The sequence below is a fragment of the Symphodus melops genome, assembly GCF_947650265.1.
Source record: "Symphodus melops genome assembly, chromosome: 19".
Taxonomy (NCBI): Eukaryota; Metazoa; Chordata; class Actinopteri; order Labriformes; family Labridae; genus Symphodus; species Symphodus melops.
Window position 1 is genome coordinate 9,255,307 of NC_136709.1, and position 19,137 is coordinate 9,274,443.

The window sequence follows — 19,137 nt, forward strand, 5'->3', positions numbered from 1 at the left end:
ATCGGGTGGCTGAAATGATGGGTGTTGTTTGTGAAAATAAACAGAATACATTTTGTTTTGTCGATTACTGTTGTCTCAGTTGGATTTGTCAGTGCTTCCAGAGATAAGATTGTGTAAAGGAAAACTCACCTATAGGTGGCGGAAAAGGAATGGACGTCTCCAAAAGCTACTAAAAGGAACTATCATGTTGTGAAGGTTTTGGCGGCCCCTGGTGTACCGTCTGGTCTCTGCTCATCCTGTGCTGTAAATGTGTTTGCAGAATTTTGTAGAGAAAAGTTAATGCTTGAACATTGAAAGGTATCGCACACGTTGAATATTTTCTTCGTCAACAAAGGCTCTTCTGGGATGCTTGTTGTAGATGAGACTACAGATGTCACTGAAATAATTAATAGGATACTCGAAAAAAGTTTCTCAGAACTTTAACCCAACATCAGCTCCGGACAGCTGTTCCAGAGGGAGCCGGAGCCACCTCACACGTCACGTGGGCATTTCTCTGGAGTCGAGCCTTACAGGACAAGACGTCGGGCACTTGACTGACGTTATGCGTAGCCAATGAGTACTTCCCCAAGTTACCTGCCAGCCAATCAGCATCTTGGAGGAGGTAACGAGGTTTTTTTTATGGATGGGGAACGCTTCCATCGAAAAGAGTGAAGTTTTAAGAAGGACGCTCGGTGAAAACTGGATGCGTTTGATGTGATTTGACGTTTGTTGAAGCCTAAAATGTATTAACGTTTCACACTTGCAAGTTGTTACTGCGAAGGAATACCGTAAATTGTCTGGAGAAAGTGATAAAATGGTAAGTTGAGGACATTTATTTTAAGTTTCTGACAAAGTTTTGAACATCCTTTACATCTGTTTTGTTAACTGCCAGTACAGGTGAGCAGTGACGTTTCGCTACACATTTGATCAAAAGACATGCGAAATATGTATTATGTCAATGACCGTGTTTTAGGTGTAATTTGTCGTATAACACAGTGTTTGTTGGGATAGGGCTATAACGTGGCGCCTCCGATAACTTGGCCAACTTGCCAACACTGTCACACTTACTACAAGAAAGCCCATCAGTATTCATTATCCTTACATCTTATTTTGACTAATGCAACCTATTCTTCGAAATAAATGTCACACGAGAAACATGATTATTGTTTTGTTTGTATCACATTACCCGGACAACAGTGTTGCCTATATCTAAAGGTTTTAGTGTTCAGTATTCGACTCAATCCCCTCTTCCTTTTCAACGGTGCAACTGCAGGTGCAAGAACAGACATAGACAGAAAGTTTGACAATCTAGCACTTCATCAGAGATAAAGAATTAAACTGGATGTCTGTTTGAGCTGCAGCAGTCAGCCAAACTACAAATTCAAGTAGTCATGCATAGCATTCCTGCAGTGAGAGCCCTGCGCAGATCCAGTCAACCGGAAGATCAGGTGAAAGCATTATTCAATCCAACTTTCTGTCTTTTTAGGTGCCTACATGTATAAGAAAAAGGAAATCTGCACACTGAGATAAAAACAAAAAAGGACAGTCAAGCCTGATGAAGTTTGATTGGGGGGGTGGGGGGGGGGGGGGAAATCTATGTTATTGTCTGGTTCCAAGCCTGTCCAGTTCACTCAGTCAGTTCATGTAAGACATGGAACATCACAGAGGTTGCAGACACAAATCTGTGTACAGAAAAAAAAAAAGAATCTCCTGTTTATTTGTTAAACAAATGAACCAGAGTAGCCTTTCAGTGAGTACAGATGGTTAATGTGTTTCATTGTAATAACACCTAGAGGAGGCTGTCCTGGAAACAAACAAACACACTTATTTTTCATTGCTCGATTGTCCTGGAGTTTCCTAATGGTCATTTCCTAATCATTAGGACATCAAATCCACACCATGTTATGCTTTTCTCCCTATCAAACCATTGCTGTGGATAGCTCTTGGTGGTTTCAGGTGGGGTTTTTTCTGCAGCTACTTTTTGCATCTCATCAATCCTTTAGCCACAAACAAAATTCAGGAAGGCAGAACTGCAACATCCTCTCGTATTAACCTTAATGATGTAATGTGGTTCAGCAGAGACACGGCAGGAAATGTTCACTGCAAAAGGATTTGTGTAGTATCTCTTCTTTGACACGGAAAGTGCATAGAGAGGTGTTTATATTAATTTGTGTTTAAACCTGGGCGGTCAGCCTATACAGCAGTTTGACCAAGGGGCATACCAGTCATTTTTAGAAAATGACACTTTTGGATTTGCTGTCCACCCACCACCATTCCCCTTAAGGATTCTCTCAGATAAAACCTGGATTAGTTGCATAGTTCAGCAACAGCTGTGAAAGGAAAGCAACTGCTCGGCTGCAGGTGGATGTGTGAAACATCACTTCGACCAGAGACTTGCTCTGCTGTTGAAAAACATTTGTGGAGCAGCTAAAACGCATAGAGCGGATTTAAAATGTTTGTAAAAATGAGTTCTGTAGCATTTGTGACCTTATGACACAAGAGAGAACGAGACAGGAAATAAAGAGAGAGGGGAATAGATTGTTTTTGTTATGTGCTCTTTATAGGGACTCTAAGTCAGAGGCAATCTTGGCTTCATAAAGTGTCTCCTCCCTTTGTAGTCAGAGCCATGACTTGTTCTCATACAGTCAGTAGTATTGTAGTCTTCCTGTGCTGCTTTATTGTAGTAGCACTGAGTTTGTCCCATTCTATTGTAATAAAATTAAGAGCTTAACTCTGTTCAGTCTACAAAAGCTCTTTGAGGCAGTCGCTCTCATCCTCTGCTCACTATGCACAAGATAGTGTTCCTCTGGTTTGAAGCCTGGCTCTTGAAGCTTCGGTGTGGCTAACTGGGTGGGTGGAGAACAGTTAGGAGTGACAGCCAAGACTGTGGCTGCCTCTGTTTTCCAATGGACACAGTGTTTCAAATATTTTACTGCTCCAGTCTTTCATTTTCTCCAATGACTCCAGAACTGTGAGGTCCTTCTCGGTTTCTAAAAACAGAAGTTAAAGGGGACATATTATACCCTTTTTTTTTACCTTTTCAAAAAGTCCCCTGTTGTCTAAATGAAATTCAAATATAACATGAATCAAACAGCAGAGGGGGTTTGTGACCCTGGAGAAACCAGCTCTCTCAGAACACTCCATTTTGGTGTGCGTGTCTCTTTAAATGCAATGACCCCCCCCTCCCAGTTTTCCTGTAGACGACACTCAGTAGAGACAATAAACATGGCGGACCTGCGTAAAAGTTTAGCTCTAGGCTGGAGGTGGAGTCAATGAGTGGAGATACCAGGGGAGGGGATTTTCTTCCCACAATCCAACTTGTGATGTCACAAACGGAGCATTTCTCTTTGTGTGGTAAGACTAATGCAGACAACAACAAACGGATTTATTTTAAATTGTGTGGGTCGATAGACCTGACTGATGTTCAAAAACTTTGTGAAAATGGATTTTTCACATGTCCCCTTTAAGTCCTGTAAAAAAAAAAAGAACAAAATAGCGTGATGTTAAAAAGAACCCTCCTATAGCAAGAGTTGAGGCCTGTGATAGGTTCATATGATTTTGCATAGGAGTTACAGCTATAATAACATTTTTCACTTTGAAAACATGGCTGCAGAGCTTGTTGCTTAATCCAGTCAACATGCCTCCCTGATCACACCTCTCTCTGACATCAAATGAAAACACTGCGGCCCTGCAGGCCTGATTATTGAAGTGGAATCCCAACCATCCACTCCCATTAGGCCTTTAATTATAACTGCTGTATGAGGAATACTAAACTCATCCTAATCTCTGCTGCTGGTGCTGATATGTTCAGGGGAAGTATATGTTACCCTGGATTTGGAGAAAGGTGTAAACGCTTTGCATAAACAAAAGGACGAGGGATGATGAGGGAGTTCCTTGAGCGGCTATGATTCATCAGGATATTAGTGTCTGTGAATAATGCTTCGCTGACAGTCTGAACTTGCCACAAGTCAGGATTCTCGTCTCTGAAAAGTGAGCAATATTGTCTGTTTGTGAGCTTCTCCACCCATGTTGAGGTCAGGGTGGGTGGGAGAATGTTGCATCTTGTTAAGGCGGGTTGGCTCTGATACTCTGTAATACTCTGACACTGTAAAGGTTTCTCGGTGGATCCTGTTGGAGCCTTAGCGCTGAAGATTTAGAAAACATGAGAAATGTGAACATCTTATCGTCACCATGTGGTTGTGGAGCAGTGGGGTTTATTGTTAGACTTCTGATCCCACTAACCAAGGCTTGCAATGCCAATTAGCATTAGCATTAGCCATATACAATGATGTAAGAGTTAAACTGTTCTTTGCTAATAGGACTCATAAACTACCCAAACCACCAGTTCATTCCAACATTTTAATGTTGATGGTGCTAGAAAGAGTTAAGCTTCTTTTCTTTTTAGTATCCCCCCCCCCCCCAACCCAAAATACATTACAGTAGTTCCTTAAGCCTGTCCATCCACTCTTTGTAGGCCTGGGATGTGCTGTTTTTCAGTCAAAGCCTCATTACTGTACTTAATAAAACATTCAGCACCAGAGCTGCAAAGCAAAAGACTGTAATCTCTCTCTCTCTCTCTCTCTCTCTCTCTCTCTCTCTCTCTCTCTGTCTCTCTCTGTCTCTCTCTCTCTGTCTCTCTCTCACTGTCTCTCTCTCACTGTCTCTCTCTCTCTCTCTCTCTCATACCACCCTCTCTTCTTATCCGATCTTTTGTTAGGACTTTCAGTGAGTGTGTGGAATGCCACTCGTAGTTAAGTGTGCTCCAGAAACCCAGAAATAGAATCAAAACAATCTTAGAATACAGCGTGTTGGATTTTAGAAAAGTTCTCGGCTATGCACAATCAATAACTTCCAGAACTGAGAGGTAAACTGTTTGGAGCAGATCAGGAAACATTGAAAACGTGCATGGAGGAAAAATGACATTGAAAAGTACGAGAACACTTTTAAAAACATTTATTTCTGTTACTATACGCTTTGTCTGTCAGCACGTTCCAACAACGCAGGATTTCTGTTTTTCAGAATAAAGTGTTGTTTCTGCACGTGTTACCAGTGAATAGAAACGTGATGAAAACAGCATGTATGTGCAATCTGTGATTTATGGTTTAAGTAGTTTTGTCACAGCAGCAGATGTTAAACTTTGATATGATTCAAGTAAAAATTTAATTATAAAAAAATATGTCATCATAAAAAAATCCTATGGCATCCTGTTTTTGGGGTAATTTATTTTTATCAACAACAATTGCAGGAAAATTACTTAAAATTTTGCAATATTGCTGCCAAAACGTCTCGTGCAGCATAGTTGTACAAGTTAGGTGGAACCAGATGGCGCTGGGTTGAACATTTTTAAAGGTCCTAGAGGCCGACCAATCAGATCAGACTAGGCCCGCGTGGGGGATTCTGATGGTTAGAAACGCAGACAGATGAGAGACGCTGCATGGAGCTGCAGTCCATGAAAACAGACACTTTTTTTCCCCAACATTAGCAATTGTGAACGTACTTTAGTCGACACATAAATGAGATATATGAACCCTAAAAAGGGCCGAATATGGGACCTTTTAGCTTTGGTATTTTTCACTATCGAAGCATCGAAAATTCTCATTACTTTATTACAAAGACAAAATATAATCTTAACAAGTTTATATGTTTTCTATGGTCCCTAGACTTTTGTAAGAGGCGTTCTATAAGCAGCTATAGAATGTAGTTCACATCATCCTCCACATGTGTGATCTGCTGTGTACAGTGTCAACATGTTTCTGATCCTCGTCGTCGTCTGTTTTACACAGAGGTTATTAAGGAACACACAGGTGAGCAAATTGTGTGCATTACTCTCAGTGCAGACTGTTTTGCTGTGGAGAGCAGCGCAGCATGTAATGACACGTTCACCTGAGGCTGTCATCAACCACACGGCTCAGTTTACCTGCTGTCTCCTCATCTGTTCTCAATCATCGCTCCCAGGTTAAGACGGCGCGACTGGACCTTGTAATTAAACACTGATCCATATGAGCAGGACCAGAAATAAGTCCATTATGATCCATGTTTTCATTGCCATGCGGGTGAGGGTTTGTCTTTCTGCTTTCTGTTTGTTTCCAGGTGTTGACTGGCTTTCAGAGTCGACAGGCCACTGACTGATGCTGCTTCAAACTGTTTTTCCTCATGCGATATGCCGGGTGCTACTATGGTTTGACGCCACATTTGAAGTCACTTCACACCACAGGGCTCGCGGCATGTAATTTGTGGAGAGGTGCGTTTAGTTTTCTTCGAGAAGCAGGTGAAAAAATAAGCAAAGAAACAGAGTAATTATAGGAGAGGGACAGGCGAGAGGAACATGCAGTTAGGAGGTAACGTAAAACATATCCACTGTCTTCATACGTTTTACAGTAATATGATGCTTTAACTAAACAAGATCTCTGTTCTGTGCCTGTGCCCAGGGATGAGCACACCTGAACTCCTCCTCCCCTCCCTTCCTTCCTTTTCCTGCTTGTCCTAGAAATCGAACAATGCATCTGAAGGCAGAGATGAGTCACCCGTCAAGGCTCCTGTCAGGGCTGGGCTGTTCGTCGTCGTCGATCCAAAATGTGCCAGTCAACTCGTGTCATGTCGCTCCCCGTTTCTTCAGACTTCCATTTTCTCCGGTTGTAGCGCGGCCTCGTTGCCAGCTCTCGTCGTAAACGTCGCCCGTCTCTTCGGATTGTGTTGCCTAGTTTTCCTCAGGCTTTTTCATTTTGAAGTGCGTCTGCCCGTTAGCGTTGGAAGTAACTGTCAGTGTGTGCGCAGACACTGGGCCTGTGTGTTCCCATAAACTGTTCTGGCCTTGTGCTCGGTGAGGACAAAGAGGCAGAGCATTTCACATTGTTAGTAGACAAAACAAGCTTTGAGACTCCGAACGAGTTATCTTTTGGATCTTGTTTGGTGAGATGAAGGTTTAAAGTAGTCAGAAGAAGAGTGCTGTGAACTTGTACTGTGGCTTGTATTGAACCTCATAGATAGCATGAATACAATATGGGCGCTACATACAGTACCACAACAATGGTGGCTTTATGTGTCAGCATGATGTCATTACTCGACTATTTACCCGAGTGCATACTAGCAAAGTGGAGGAAGTCAGGGGGGGGGGAAAATCACTTTTATTCTGCAGGAGGCCTTGACAGAAACTGTCACCTCTGGATATGAATTGTACATCTGCAAACAAAGGCTGCGCTGCCGAGGAATGTAACGTTTCTCGTGCCCGTGCAGGTCCAAAGGTCTCTCCTGCCTCAGCATGCTAATGACATTTACCTGGTTGATATTAAGTCAAAACATCACACTGACCGCTGCACCCAAAATACTCGCAAATATTGTGGCTGCCTCTTTTTTTCAAACCATGTTCAGGTTAAAGCCTCGGAAAATCTACAGACATGGAAACATTTGGGGGTTTTTATTTACATAAAAAATATTTTCCAAACTCCAAATTCTACCAGAAACTACATAGGAGAGTAAATAATAATAATAAAAAAAGTTTAGTATTTTTTTTTCTTATCACAAATATTTCTATCATATATTATTATTATTATTTTTTATTTTTTTTTTTTACACATTTTTTACGTGGAGTGACACCCCGTGTTCCAGGTTGGAGTTTGGGGATTATAGTCTTGTTTTTCTTTCAGTACTGTTTTCTTTATTTATTTTTAATTTAAAGGATGCATCCTGCTTGTCATTATTAATGATGAATTAAAAAAAAAAAACTTTTTTTCCCCCCCCAGTCTGTGCTGTAATGTAATCTTCTTAATAATCAATCATGACCTCATGTTTAGTGGTTTGAACAAGAGGCAGCTCAGTGTGTGCAGCGCTGGACTCCATGACACACAAAGCCCAAGGGGATAATTTACTGTCTTGTGTGTTTTCATAACATTGCACAAGTGGTTGCCTCCAGCTCGTCTACGTTTGATTGAATTTGATGTCATTCAGAACTTCTGCTAGTCTCACTCATTGTTGTCGTTAAGGCTGTCTTTGATAAGGCTCACTAAGTTAGATCATATTTACGGATGCATTGATACTTTTGACTGCCATGAACTTCTATAGAAACCTGAACATTTAACAAGAGGTACAAATATGAATCTGGACCTGCTTTCAAAGAGTTGGTTCAAGCTTTAACCCCCCACTGTTCCCCCGCAGCAGGGGTCTCCAACAGGTAGCTCATGGACAGGTTTTCAGTTGCTCGTCTAGAGTTTAAAAACGGTGTAAAAAATGAATCGGATGACAGTAAATGCACCTCTTCCCACTGTATTTCTTCGGCCCGTAAAAACAAGAATAAAGTGCTAATGTTTTCTCGGACATTGCTGTGATTGGCTTATTGCAGTTTCACACGTGTACAAACAGTTGCTTAATTCAGCTGGTGTGTGCCAAAAAAAGCGACGTGATGCAAGTAGCTCTCAGATGAAGAAAGGTCAGGACACCTCTGCTCCACAGGGTATGACCTATCATTTTACATGGTGACCAATCATGTTAAGCACAAGCCTGCAATTAGCATGAGAATGTTGTGTACACTGAAACACGCGGCTGGATCAACAGTCCCAAGAAGCACGACAAGAGCTTCTTTTGTCTCCAGTCACTCATTCATTTGTCTGAATTAGCTTTGCTTCAGACTCTGTTGTCGACACAAAAGGTACCAGACTGTGACCACAACACTGCCATGTCTCTATGCTGACAAAGTGCTGCTGTGATTAAGAAAACAACCCTGAAGAACAAGCATGGCTGGGCTTTCAGGCATCGACTGGCTTTGATTTGCCCAACCACTAAATGTACGATGTGTGGGAACATTCTTAGTTTTCAATATAATTAGGAAATACTATGTGAATAACTCAAGTGTCTGTCTTTTCCTGCAGGAATGTGTGTCGGCGTAGATGATCTGCTGTATGCTGCTGTCTGAAGAGTTTGGGTGGAAGAAGAGCAACAAGCATGGACGTGGAAGACTTTCCTCCCCCGCCTCCTGAAAGTAAAGTCACTCACACGTTATGCCCTTTGACCTTCACTGTATGGCCTCTTTGAAACACGTCAGGGTAGGCCTTGGTGTATGGGGCCGGTTAGCTCAGTTGGTTAGAGCGTGGTGCTAATAACGCCAAGGTCGCGGGTTCGATCCCCGTACGGGCCACTACGTTTTTAACTCAGGTTGATGAAAATACTGGTTTCAGGTCTTTGCTGTGTAATAGTTGGTCGTTGACTGAACTATTTACAGCCTTTGTCTCACACTTTCTTAATGACCAGTATTTGTTCTTGTCTCCCTTCTGGAAGAAATCTGTACGTTTCTCATGACTTTCAACTTTTCTTTGTGTTATATGATTGTAGGATGAATAGTTTTGGGATTTGGACAACAAGTCAAGTTGTTGGTGAAGAAAATTCAAAGATCCAGAGTCAGATTGAGAAACAGTAAAAGACCTTTTTCAGTGCTTTTCAAAGTTTTATTAAATATATATTATATATCACTTTTATGGGGACATAATTGAATTCATTGATTGATTAACCAAGAGTGAAATAAATGGAAGTCAACATATCCACAGTTAAACATGGACAGTGCACTGATTAGATTCTGATTCTAAGATACTCATTTCAGAAAACTTTGTACGTATAGATTTCTCTTTTCATGTCTGCGCCTGTCTGCTTCTAGAGATATCGATTACTTGTTCAAACCAGGAGCTTTAGCGTTCTAGCTCCTGGAGGTCATGTCGTGGTCAGTTCATTTCCTGGAGGGCTGCTCCAGCTGGACAGTGTGAGTAAACAACACAGATTCCTCTCCTCTGCTCTGCTGGGGAGTGTGTGGGCAGCAGAACGGCGGAGTGAGGAGGCTAAAATGTGCTGCGCTGCTGTGAACAGCAGACAATGTGCCTCAGTATTATGCTGAATACCCGGTTAGCAGCACACACACAAACACACACACACACACATAACACACACAAACACACACTAACCGACACACACCGCCTCCGGGGATAGACACAGGCCAGAAAAATGCTTCATCTCCAGCTGGCCAGTCACTTGCTTTGTTGCCAGGGTGATGCTGGAGGGGATTGTAACCCAGTGACTCATTGGAGCAGACCATTATGTAGCAGAGTGGAGATAGGCCCACAGAACAATATCCATATTGTGATTATGAATTGACAATGGACACCTCAGCATCGGTTTGTGTGTGCACTCTCTCTCTTACATGTTTCACTGATCCTCTACTTTACATTCCCATGAAGACAAAGACAAAGACCCTTCATCATCTCCACAGTTTGAGTTTGAATACAATTTAAAAAGAGGGCCAGAAGAACTGGTTATTTAATTCTCATGGTGAATTATTCACAATTTCATCACTATGGCGATACTAGCATTCACAAAGTCTGAAGTTATCACAACTGATCTTATTGGTCTTCAGGCACTACTCCATTTTATTCTGTCTGATATCAGGTCTCATATTGTATCCATCATCTTAACACTTTACTCTCTGCTGTCCTTTGTATCTAACCATGTCATTTTTTTAACTTTGTACTAACACTCCTGACTCTTATTCTTCTGTGACACTTCATCCCTTGTTGACTCTTATCTTGGTTAAATGTGTTTGCATTGCATTTACTGCTCTGTGTGCCCTTGAATTGCCCCCCCCCCCCAGGGACAAATAAAGTTAATTGAATTTGAATTGAATTTCATGGCGACAAGCATTGATATATATATATATATATATATATATATATATATATATGTATATATATATATATTTTTTTTTTTTTTTTTTTTTACTCAGTATGCGTGCATTTGACCTATCAGATGGAGGCTCAGCGCGATCGGCTATGTATTTACATCATTGTGATGAAATCAGATTAAGCTCATGTTAGCGATCCTCAGATTCTTTGGAAAAACACTTTTTGGATTTATTTTGTATTCAGGTGAAACATGTTGCCAACTCAGGTTCTTAAAACAGGAAGGTCAGCAGATCGACACAAACTGAGATGAAGCTAATATTCACTCTTAGATCTTATGTTATTGTAATAGTAAGCCATGCTATGACACCTCACATATTGTTTGTCATGTCATGTAAGCCTCGTGTTCATACAGATTTGTGCTCGCACTGCGAAGTCAGGTCAACATCCAGCACAGTCCCTGTAATTAAGCTTCGGGCATGCATACCAGAACAGCCATCTATCAATGGCCTGCTCCACACAGCTGCAGATGTACTATTGAATGGCCAGTTGTGGCTCGTCATCTCGCCAAATCCAATCAAATCGTGCCCTGTTCTATTCTGGCACCAGAGTCAAGAGTTTCGCATTGACCCACAGAGGGAGGATTAGACGACATATTGAGACAATTACAGGGGATGAATATTCATACGGTTCATTCAAGTGCTGGAGTGCCGCTGACTATGAGCCTGGGCCTTATCTCTGCGTCCCAAAGCGTTTATTATTGTACAGGTGGAAAAAGACAGATTCAAGGTTTTTTTTTTCTTTTTCCCTCTATTCTCTGATCTGGAGCAATGTGAGGCAGAGTTGCAGATGGACTTGGGTCAAAGTGTTGACCTGGAACATTCGTCACAGACCATTCCCTCACACTCTGACTACAGGGTGGAACGACGACCTGTCAAAGCCTGAGGGGATTCGGCTGCTGATTTAGAGCTGTGCACGTTACTGTGAGGGACTTCAAAGTTTTTGGGTTTGGCTTCAGGGAGTTTTCTTTAAGTTTATTTCTATCGTGGATGGTTCGAGCCTGGAGGTGTAATAAAGCATGCTTCAACAACAGTGAACGTGGGTCATTTCACGGTAACAGTGTGAAGAAAAGCCCTTATCAGTTTAGCTCACATAAATGCTAAAGTTGACAGAGTTCAGCAGGAACACTGTTGGAAGTGTTTGGAAAGCATGAAGGATCTTAATAAGTGTTAAAAGGAGAAAGTGTACAGCGACAGCTTGGGGGAAGGGTGAGGTCAAAATGCCGAAACCCGGGATCGAACCAGGGACCTTTAGATCTTCAGTCTAACGCTCTCCCAACTGAGCTATTTCGGCAAGTGACACAGTTAGGGTTATCTCAACAAGTCATGCTGAAAATGACCTCTTATAAACCTGGAATTTTCTGTTTTCATTGGGAGCACAGTCAGGATATGAGAGCAGCACTTTAGACTGTCGGTTAATAAAGTCAAGCTGTGACTGATGAAGGCGCGAAGAATCTGTGGTATGCTCACGTCGAAATCCACAACGAAGATTGAATGTCATTCTGAGAAGTTGGGGACGTCCTAACTGTTGACTCTCTACTGGACAAACCAGCAGCTTTTGAAAAGAGCAGAGAGGTGAAGTTGTGGGAATGGGGAGTCCTTCCTTTCCGACTCAGTGGTTTATGCTTTTTCAAATCCTGTTGGATGATTTCCCGATATTTTACACTCCACTGGATTCAGATTGAATTTGAATGATTGGCTGCTCTGCATGTCCCGATACAACTTTTTCACTTCCAATACGATACTGATACTGCAGCCTCGAGTATTGGCCGGTACCGATACAATATCAGCCCAATTCATACATGCTTTTATGACTCATTTTGTATTGTGGAATGTCGGAAAAGGCTGGATCAAGTGATGTTACTCAAACAGAGAACAATAGTCAGCAACAGTACGTATGAGAAGAGGAATTTATTATTAAACAATTGGTTACATAAATTTTAATCTTCAACATAAATACAATTCTACATATTCTGATTTAATAAAATAACTAAAAAATAATTGAGAAAACCCTGAAAAATAGCCTAAATAAATCCAATAAAAACAAATCATACTTTTAAAGTCTGTTAAATGGTCTGTGTATCAGAGCGCTAATATCTAAGATTTTTGATGCGGTCCAATAAAATCCAATATCCGGCTGTTATCGGACCGACATCCAATATAGTTTTTCTTTAACTTCTCCAACCTTAAAAGTTGAAAACCTGAAGTAAGCTAATGAAAGTTGAGCCTCTGCGTTCTGAATCCTTGTATCACTGACTCAGGCCCACGCTGTATTCCATCAGATTTCACTGAGGGAGTAACGGCTTTCTTTCCTGTCGCTCTAATTGCAGCGTGGAAAGTGGAAAGACATTTGTTGTTCCCTTCCTGTCTGCTGCCAAGTGACTTCTCTGATGTGAACGCGACGCCTTTGAATGCTAACTATAGCCTGTAGCTCTGCCCCAGTTCATTTTGGCTGCAAAGTAGAGCTGTTGATGTGCAGATCCCTGATTTTTTTTTTTTTTTAACATTCTTTAAGAAAACACACTGAACTGTAGTAGACCCCACCCTTAATTATAAGGCTGTTTGTGGCTCAGTGATTTAAACAGCCCAAGGACTCAAACTACCACCCACAGCGTATCTGTAAACGTGCTCTAAAGGAGTCTTTAAGTTCAGTCTTACCCGAGTATGACATGTGTTTCGCCAATTCCTCAAAAGCACACCGTGTGGTGTGATGCTCTTCCTGTCATGTCGTGGTCTGAGCTCATTTACGTGATCCTTTTATTCAGAGCATAAACCTGCTTCACTGTTGCAGCACACAGAAAATGCAGCGAGTTTCAGGAGTTTCAGATATCTTCTCATGAGTCGTTCATTCTGAAGACTACATATCCAGGATTCATTGATAACATCCTCTTAGTCTTTGCCCAACTGTTACAGCACAACATTTTTGATTCAATGACCCCCGAATAGGAATTCAACACCTGCATCCTGTTTCAACTCAGAAGTTGGAAATGTTGACGTTGACACTCAGATCATTCCTTTGCTGAGTTAAAATCCAACATGGCTGAAACGTTTCAGCTGTAACTATTGCGTTTATTAGTAGCTTTGTCCTCTTTTTGTGTAATTAAGTCAACAAAACAAAACAAAGGCGTCCATGTTGCTTGCACGATTTGCAACTGGAACATGATATTTATTCTTATTACATACAGTGGCACCTTTACATACTATAATTATTATGTCTTCTTTTATCTGTAACACAACCACTCACTCTAACTGGAAACCTTTTCATCACTTTTCAGTGTTGGCAGACAGCGTCCCTTTTGCTGATGAAGACGAGGGGGAAGCCTTTGACTTTGATGACAGTGATGATGACATTCCTCCTCTAGCCCCCAGCAGCAAGGAACAGAGGCAGGACAACACTGAGGCCAGTCACCCTGAAGGCCGTGTGCCCAGCCTGGAACCCCCGACACCTTCAACAACATGCGACACAGCTCCATCATCAGCCGACCCAGCAGGAGCCGCAGGCGGATCCTTCTCAACAGGTGGAGCAACCGCAGAAGGACAGGGGACATCTGCTCCTGAGGGACTGGATAACATGGAGGCAGATTTACCACTTCCTCCGCCCCCTCCTCTAAATGATGATGACGCAGATCCTGAAAAAACAGGTTTGCAGCCCAGAAGTGCTGACATTTGGGGGGGGGGGGGGGGTCATTTGGGGGAGGGGTGAGAGTTTAGCTTAAATAAGGCTTAAAAATGTTTAATGTTTTCTATCAGCAATCCAACATTCTCCACATTCTCCTGTCATAGTTTGTGTGCGTTATCTGGCTGTAATCCAGGCCCCTTGAGTGAAGCAGTTTAGGCAGTCGGTCTCTCTCATGACACCTTGTATCTCTGGCTGCCTGCTGCTGGAGGATGTCTGCTTTTTATCACTGAGAGTTGTGACAGCAGAAGCAGCAGGCAGCGTCAGGCTCTAATTCACTCACTCACTCACTCACTCACTCACTCACTCACTCACTCACTCACTGTCATTCTGTCAGGAACATGTGGTTGAATTTTCCTCGGGATCAATAAAGTATCTATCCATCTAATCTATGAAAGACTTTTCTCTCACATCGTGCACGTGTTTAACACACTGCAGTCGTTGTATCATGCAAGAATCCTGGAGAAACTGAAAACATGTTCCCTAATACCTCTTACATTTAGCTCTCCTCTCTACAGGAAGTGGGATCATTGAGCATAAGTTTACAATGTGCCTTTAAAGTATGCTGCTTAAAATGTTCCCCCAAAGTACAGATTGACAAAATCTCCCGCTGAAGCTACAGACATTTACTACAACACATACGGCCATTTCCTCAATTGACTCAGCGATTCCAGAAGGAATTGGCATCTTAGATATTCTTGACAGAAAACAGACTTTAGGTTTTTGTCCATAGACAGACAGTGAGAGCACCGACACCACCAGTCCGCCTCAGCTTGGACTCCTTGTCCTCACAGCCGATGAGAGGCAGCTGGGGCACAAGACCTGCGTGTCAGCAGCAGCCGCCTCCTGTTCCTCCATCTCCCTTAACTGCTCCTCGCTATATTGCGGCGTCGTAGAGATAGTGACGAACATCCGACTCAAGCACAAGACCTTCAAAGCACCCTTCATCCATATCACATACTTTTTACCCAAGTGTCTGTTCTCATCAGCTTTCTCCAGAAAGCCTGTTTGGATAGCTTCCAAGCAAGATGGCGGACGTTTCTTTTAGATTTTGGCATCTGTAATAGGTCTGTAGCTTCAGTAGGTCGAAAACATAGCTAACGATGTAGTTTCCCCACCTCTAATCAAAGCTGCCTCCGATGACACAAAGTGATCTGTTTATTTACTTTTGGCTGCACAACATTTTGTTGTTTTAATGTTTACCTCTGTTAAAGTAAAATAATCCCAAAACTGTTCAAAGCTTAAAAAGTAAGTTCACAAAAGAATTCTTTAACACATAATCTTTGTAGATCATTATATGTTTGAAATGAAACGAATAATTGTGTCATTTCTAATGAGTTGAACATGTATTTTCTCATCTGATTTAATATAATTTCAGCCCAACGTCGCTTTTTTCCGTTGTTGTGATTTATCTTTTTTTCCTCCCCAGTCAGAGAAGACCATCAGGATGTACCCATCAGTGACCTTTGCACTCTGCCGCCAGTACCCAGGAGCTCCTCTCAGGGCAAAGTCAACCCTTACTCTGTGATCGACATCACCCCTCTCCAACTGCAGCAGCTGGAGCAACAGCATGGACCCTCCTCGGCCCCTTCCACGCCGGCAGAGTCAAAGGAAGGAGCAGGAGGAGCCCAGGATATCCACTCCAGCCCTGGTGGCATCACTTCAGGATACTCAGTGCCGGTTCCCTGCGGCTATGCAACACCCTCGGGTGTACCGCTCATCACACCAACTTACACCACGCCCGTCATCATTCGGCATCTCTCTGTGGATGAAGATGGTAGAGTCTTCTGTCGTTGGAATTTTGAACAGATGTTTTTATTAAAAATAGATAAAAAAAACAAAAAACAATAATAAGCTGGACTAGCAGATTAACAAGGTTATTTTTAAGAACAAACATAGTGATCTGGATACACAGAATCATTTTTTCCTTTGTTTTGAGTGACATTCTTCCTCTACTTTCTCTCTGCACTCAAAAATAGAGATACCAGGCTGTGACACGTAAATGCTGTCTCAGCTGCTTCTCTCCCCTTCCTTTTCTTCTTTTTCCTAAAACCTTGCCACAAGGAAGCAAGGACTAAATTTAGCCTCCCCCAAAGATCTGAGTTGGCTGTGAGGATTTTCCGGTTTCCCTAAAATCCAGCAGTAGTTGAGTTCAAGCCTGAGGCCTGACACACCGAGGACTCTCATTACACTGTAATTATCCTACCATGGTCTCGCCGCATTGACAGAGATTTTTTTTGGGGGGGGAGAGGATTTTTTAAAAGTTCATTGTGTGCGGCGATGTAGAATACTCTCCAGGAGAGATTCTTCATCAAGAATGTCAAATGAGCTACACGAGTACACTGAAAATAATGGATGCACATTGAAAAGAAAACATCCTCTGGGCTGATTCACGAGATCCTGAAGAGATTTTGAATCCATCCAGGACGGTCTCATTAGCGACATCTGGTGGCATAAAAATGAAATTACAGGACTTTATCATCTTTGATGTCACATTGCTGATTCCTGTAAAGAATATTCTATTTGTTCACTTTATTTTAGAAAATATTTTAAAAGATGTATTTGTACAATTATTCAACTTCCCTATGCACAAACTTCTGCCTCAAACGTCACCTGCATTGCAGCTTACTCAGAACTTTACTCCAGGGTGCTGTGTGACCTTAAACAGTGACAAAAAACATTGATAAAGCTCTGTGTCATGTTTATTCTCTTTCCTCTTTCAGTCACTGTTGTTGGGACTGGCAACACCTCTGTGGACAGGTATGTGTCTTATTAAACAGTAAGAGCATTTTTTTTTTTAAACACTGATTAAATTTAGTGCTCTACATATTTTTTTGCGAATATGTTTCCGTACTTCCCACTCAGAGTTCCATTTACTGACCCTTGCAATTATATATTAAGAACATCAGGGTCCCTCGTGTCATTGGTAACACACGTGAATATTACTCATTTATTTGACATCGAGCAGAGGAGGAAAAATAATGCACCTGTACATGTTTCTCCAGTGTTTTCAGTGAAGAATATCCACCAATTAGAGAGGAGGATGCTTTGGCGAAGTGGGCGTCAGATCCTGCCAACACTGCATGGATGGAAAGTAAGACATGACAATTACAGCGAAATGTAAACTAGTCGAGATGCATGCATCTTTTTAATTCGAAGGAATACTGCCGTTCTCGTCACTTCTCTGTACTTCCCTCTTCACACTCTGCACGTCTTCTGATCTCTTTTGTTTTTCTCTCTCTCTCATTCTCGGATGACACAACTAAATTCCCAGACACTTCCTTCCCAGTTCTTTTGAGGAAGCGTGCCCTTGTGAGCGTTTCTTTTAGATCCCCCTCTAACTTGACGTCCTGTTTGTGGTGTAACAGCCTGTCTGATATGAGGAATAACCCACCAGTTCTTTTGAAACGTCTGCTGTTCTGCAGATCCCGATGAGGTGATTTATGATGACGTGCCCAGAGAGAACTCTGACTCCAACACAGGTATGTGACTTTTTTTCTTTGTTTGTTTGTATTCCTCCTTTTCAGAACTTCAGTGTTTCACTTTCTGTCTGTAGCTTAAAAGCCATCCTCGCTGCACAGTTTCAGTCCAAGGTCCTCTTTTTTTTATTTTTTTTTCCAATCTTGGATACTTGAAATATTCATTTAGAGTTGCATGAAAATCTCATCTTCTTGTAATATTTACCTTTAGCATTATGTGTTATTCTTTTTTTGTTGTTGTTGAAAGTAAGTAAGTAAGTAAAATTTATTTATATAGTCAGTAACTTCTGATCTTCACAAATGCTTACAAGTGTGGCTCTCAGCTAAAAAAAAAAAAAACACCGTGCGATCACGATGGCTATTGTGTGTGAGAGGAGGATGTTGTTATTGTGTGCGTCTGCGTATACGTCACACAGATCCAGAGGAGATGATCTACGACGACGTGGAGTTCGGTGAAGAGGGGGGCTGCAACAGTTCGCTCGACAACGGCTGGAGCTCCAGCGAGTTTGAAAGCTACGACGAGGCGAGTGACGGGGAAGGCCGCCCTGAAAACGGTCTGCCCCACGCCTTCATGAGGGGGAAGCCCCCCCAAAGGAAAACACATGTGTGTATAACAATCTTCCTCTCTTTTCTCCATCAGTATTGAAGACATTTGAACAATTAAAAGGGATACATTTAGTTTCCTCTTATACCCTTCACACATCCTCTTTGATATTGATATTGTTACTGAGTTAGTGATTTTGTTTAAATGTAAATATTCTAATTTCGAGGAAATCACTTTTTTGAGTTTGTTCAACATTTGGTCATGTTATTTGTGGATCAAGATTTCAATAATTCAAAGTTTATTTGTACATTTGATGTTAAATACACCGTTTTCTTCTGCAGACCTGGGAGAGATGATTCTATCTAGAGACAGCTTGCTTAAATCTGAAATGTTTTGGCTTGTGGTTTTGAGAATTCAACTTCACATTTGTGTTTTTTTTAAGTGTAGCCTTATCAGACATGACAAATGTTATAGGCCTTCCCTCTTATTGGAAAGCTGTTCAATTTAAAAAACCAAACATTTTAGCAAGTGCAACAACAACAGTGGCACTTATCAGTTGCCATGTTTCCCTCTTTAAAGAAAAGAAGATAATGCCCATGAACCTCAGGTCACGTGAGCCACTCCCTCTCCATGCATAGTTTATGGAAGCCTTATGCAAGAATTGGCACCCTTGTAGTTTAGGACCATGGACCCCGGCCACGTTCAGACTGGCTTCAAGAGGTTCTTCTTTCTGGGCTCTGTGCTAGAA

General features: G+C 41.9%; 1 protein-coding gene across 3 annotated transcripts in view; it reads left to right on the forward strand.

The window, feature by feature from the left end:
• The first annotated feature begins 594 nt into the window (after nucleotides 1-594).
• The window catches only part of arhgef10 (Rho guanine nucleotide exchange factor (GEF) 10), a 56,038-nt gene continuing 37,495 nt past the window's right edge, over nucleotides 595-19,137 (forward strand). For 2 of the 3 annotated variants that reach the window (XM_079369061.1, XM_079369062.1), the window contains exons 1-8: nucleotides 595-796; nucleotides 8,841-8,950; nucleotides 13,966-14,331; nucleotides 15,796-16,143; nucleotides 17,090-17,126; nucleotides 17,372-17,460; nucleotides 17,792-17,848; nucleotides 18,262-18,449. In XM_079369061.1, the coding sequence (XP_079225187.1) occupies nucleotides 8,914-8,950; nucleotides 13,966-14,331; nucleotides 15,796-16,143; nucleotides 17,090-17,126; nucleotides 17,372-17,460; nucleotides 17,792-17,848; nucleotides 18,262-18,449 (1,122 nt within the window). In that variant the 5' untranslated portion in view covers nucleotides 595-796; nucleotides 8,841-8,913. The remainder of the gene's footprint in view (nucleotides 797-8,840; nucleotides 8,951-13,965; nucleotides 14,332-15,795; nucleotides 16,144-17,089; nucleotides 17,127-17,371; nucleotides 17,461-17,791; nucleotides 17,849-18,261; nucleotides 18,450-19,137) is intronic. The other variant, XM_079369063.1, reaches the window with a different exon arrangement.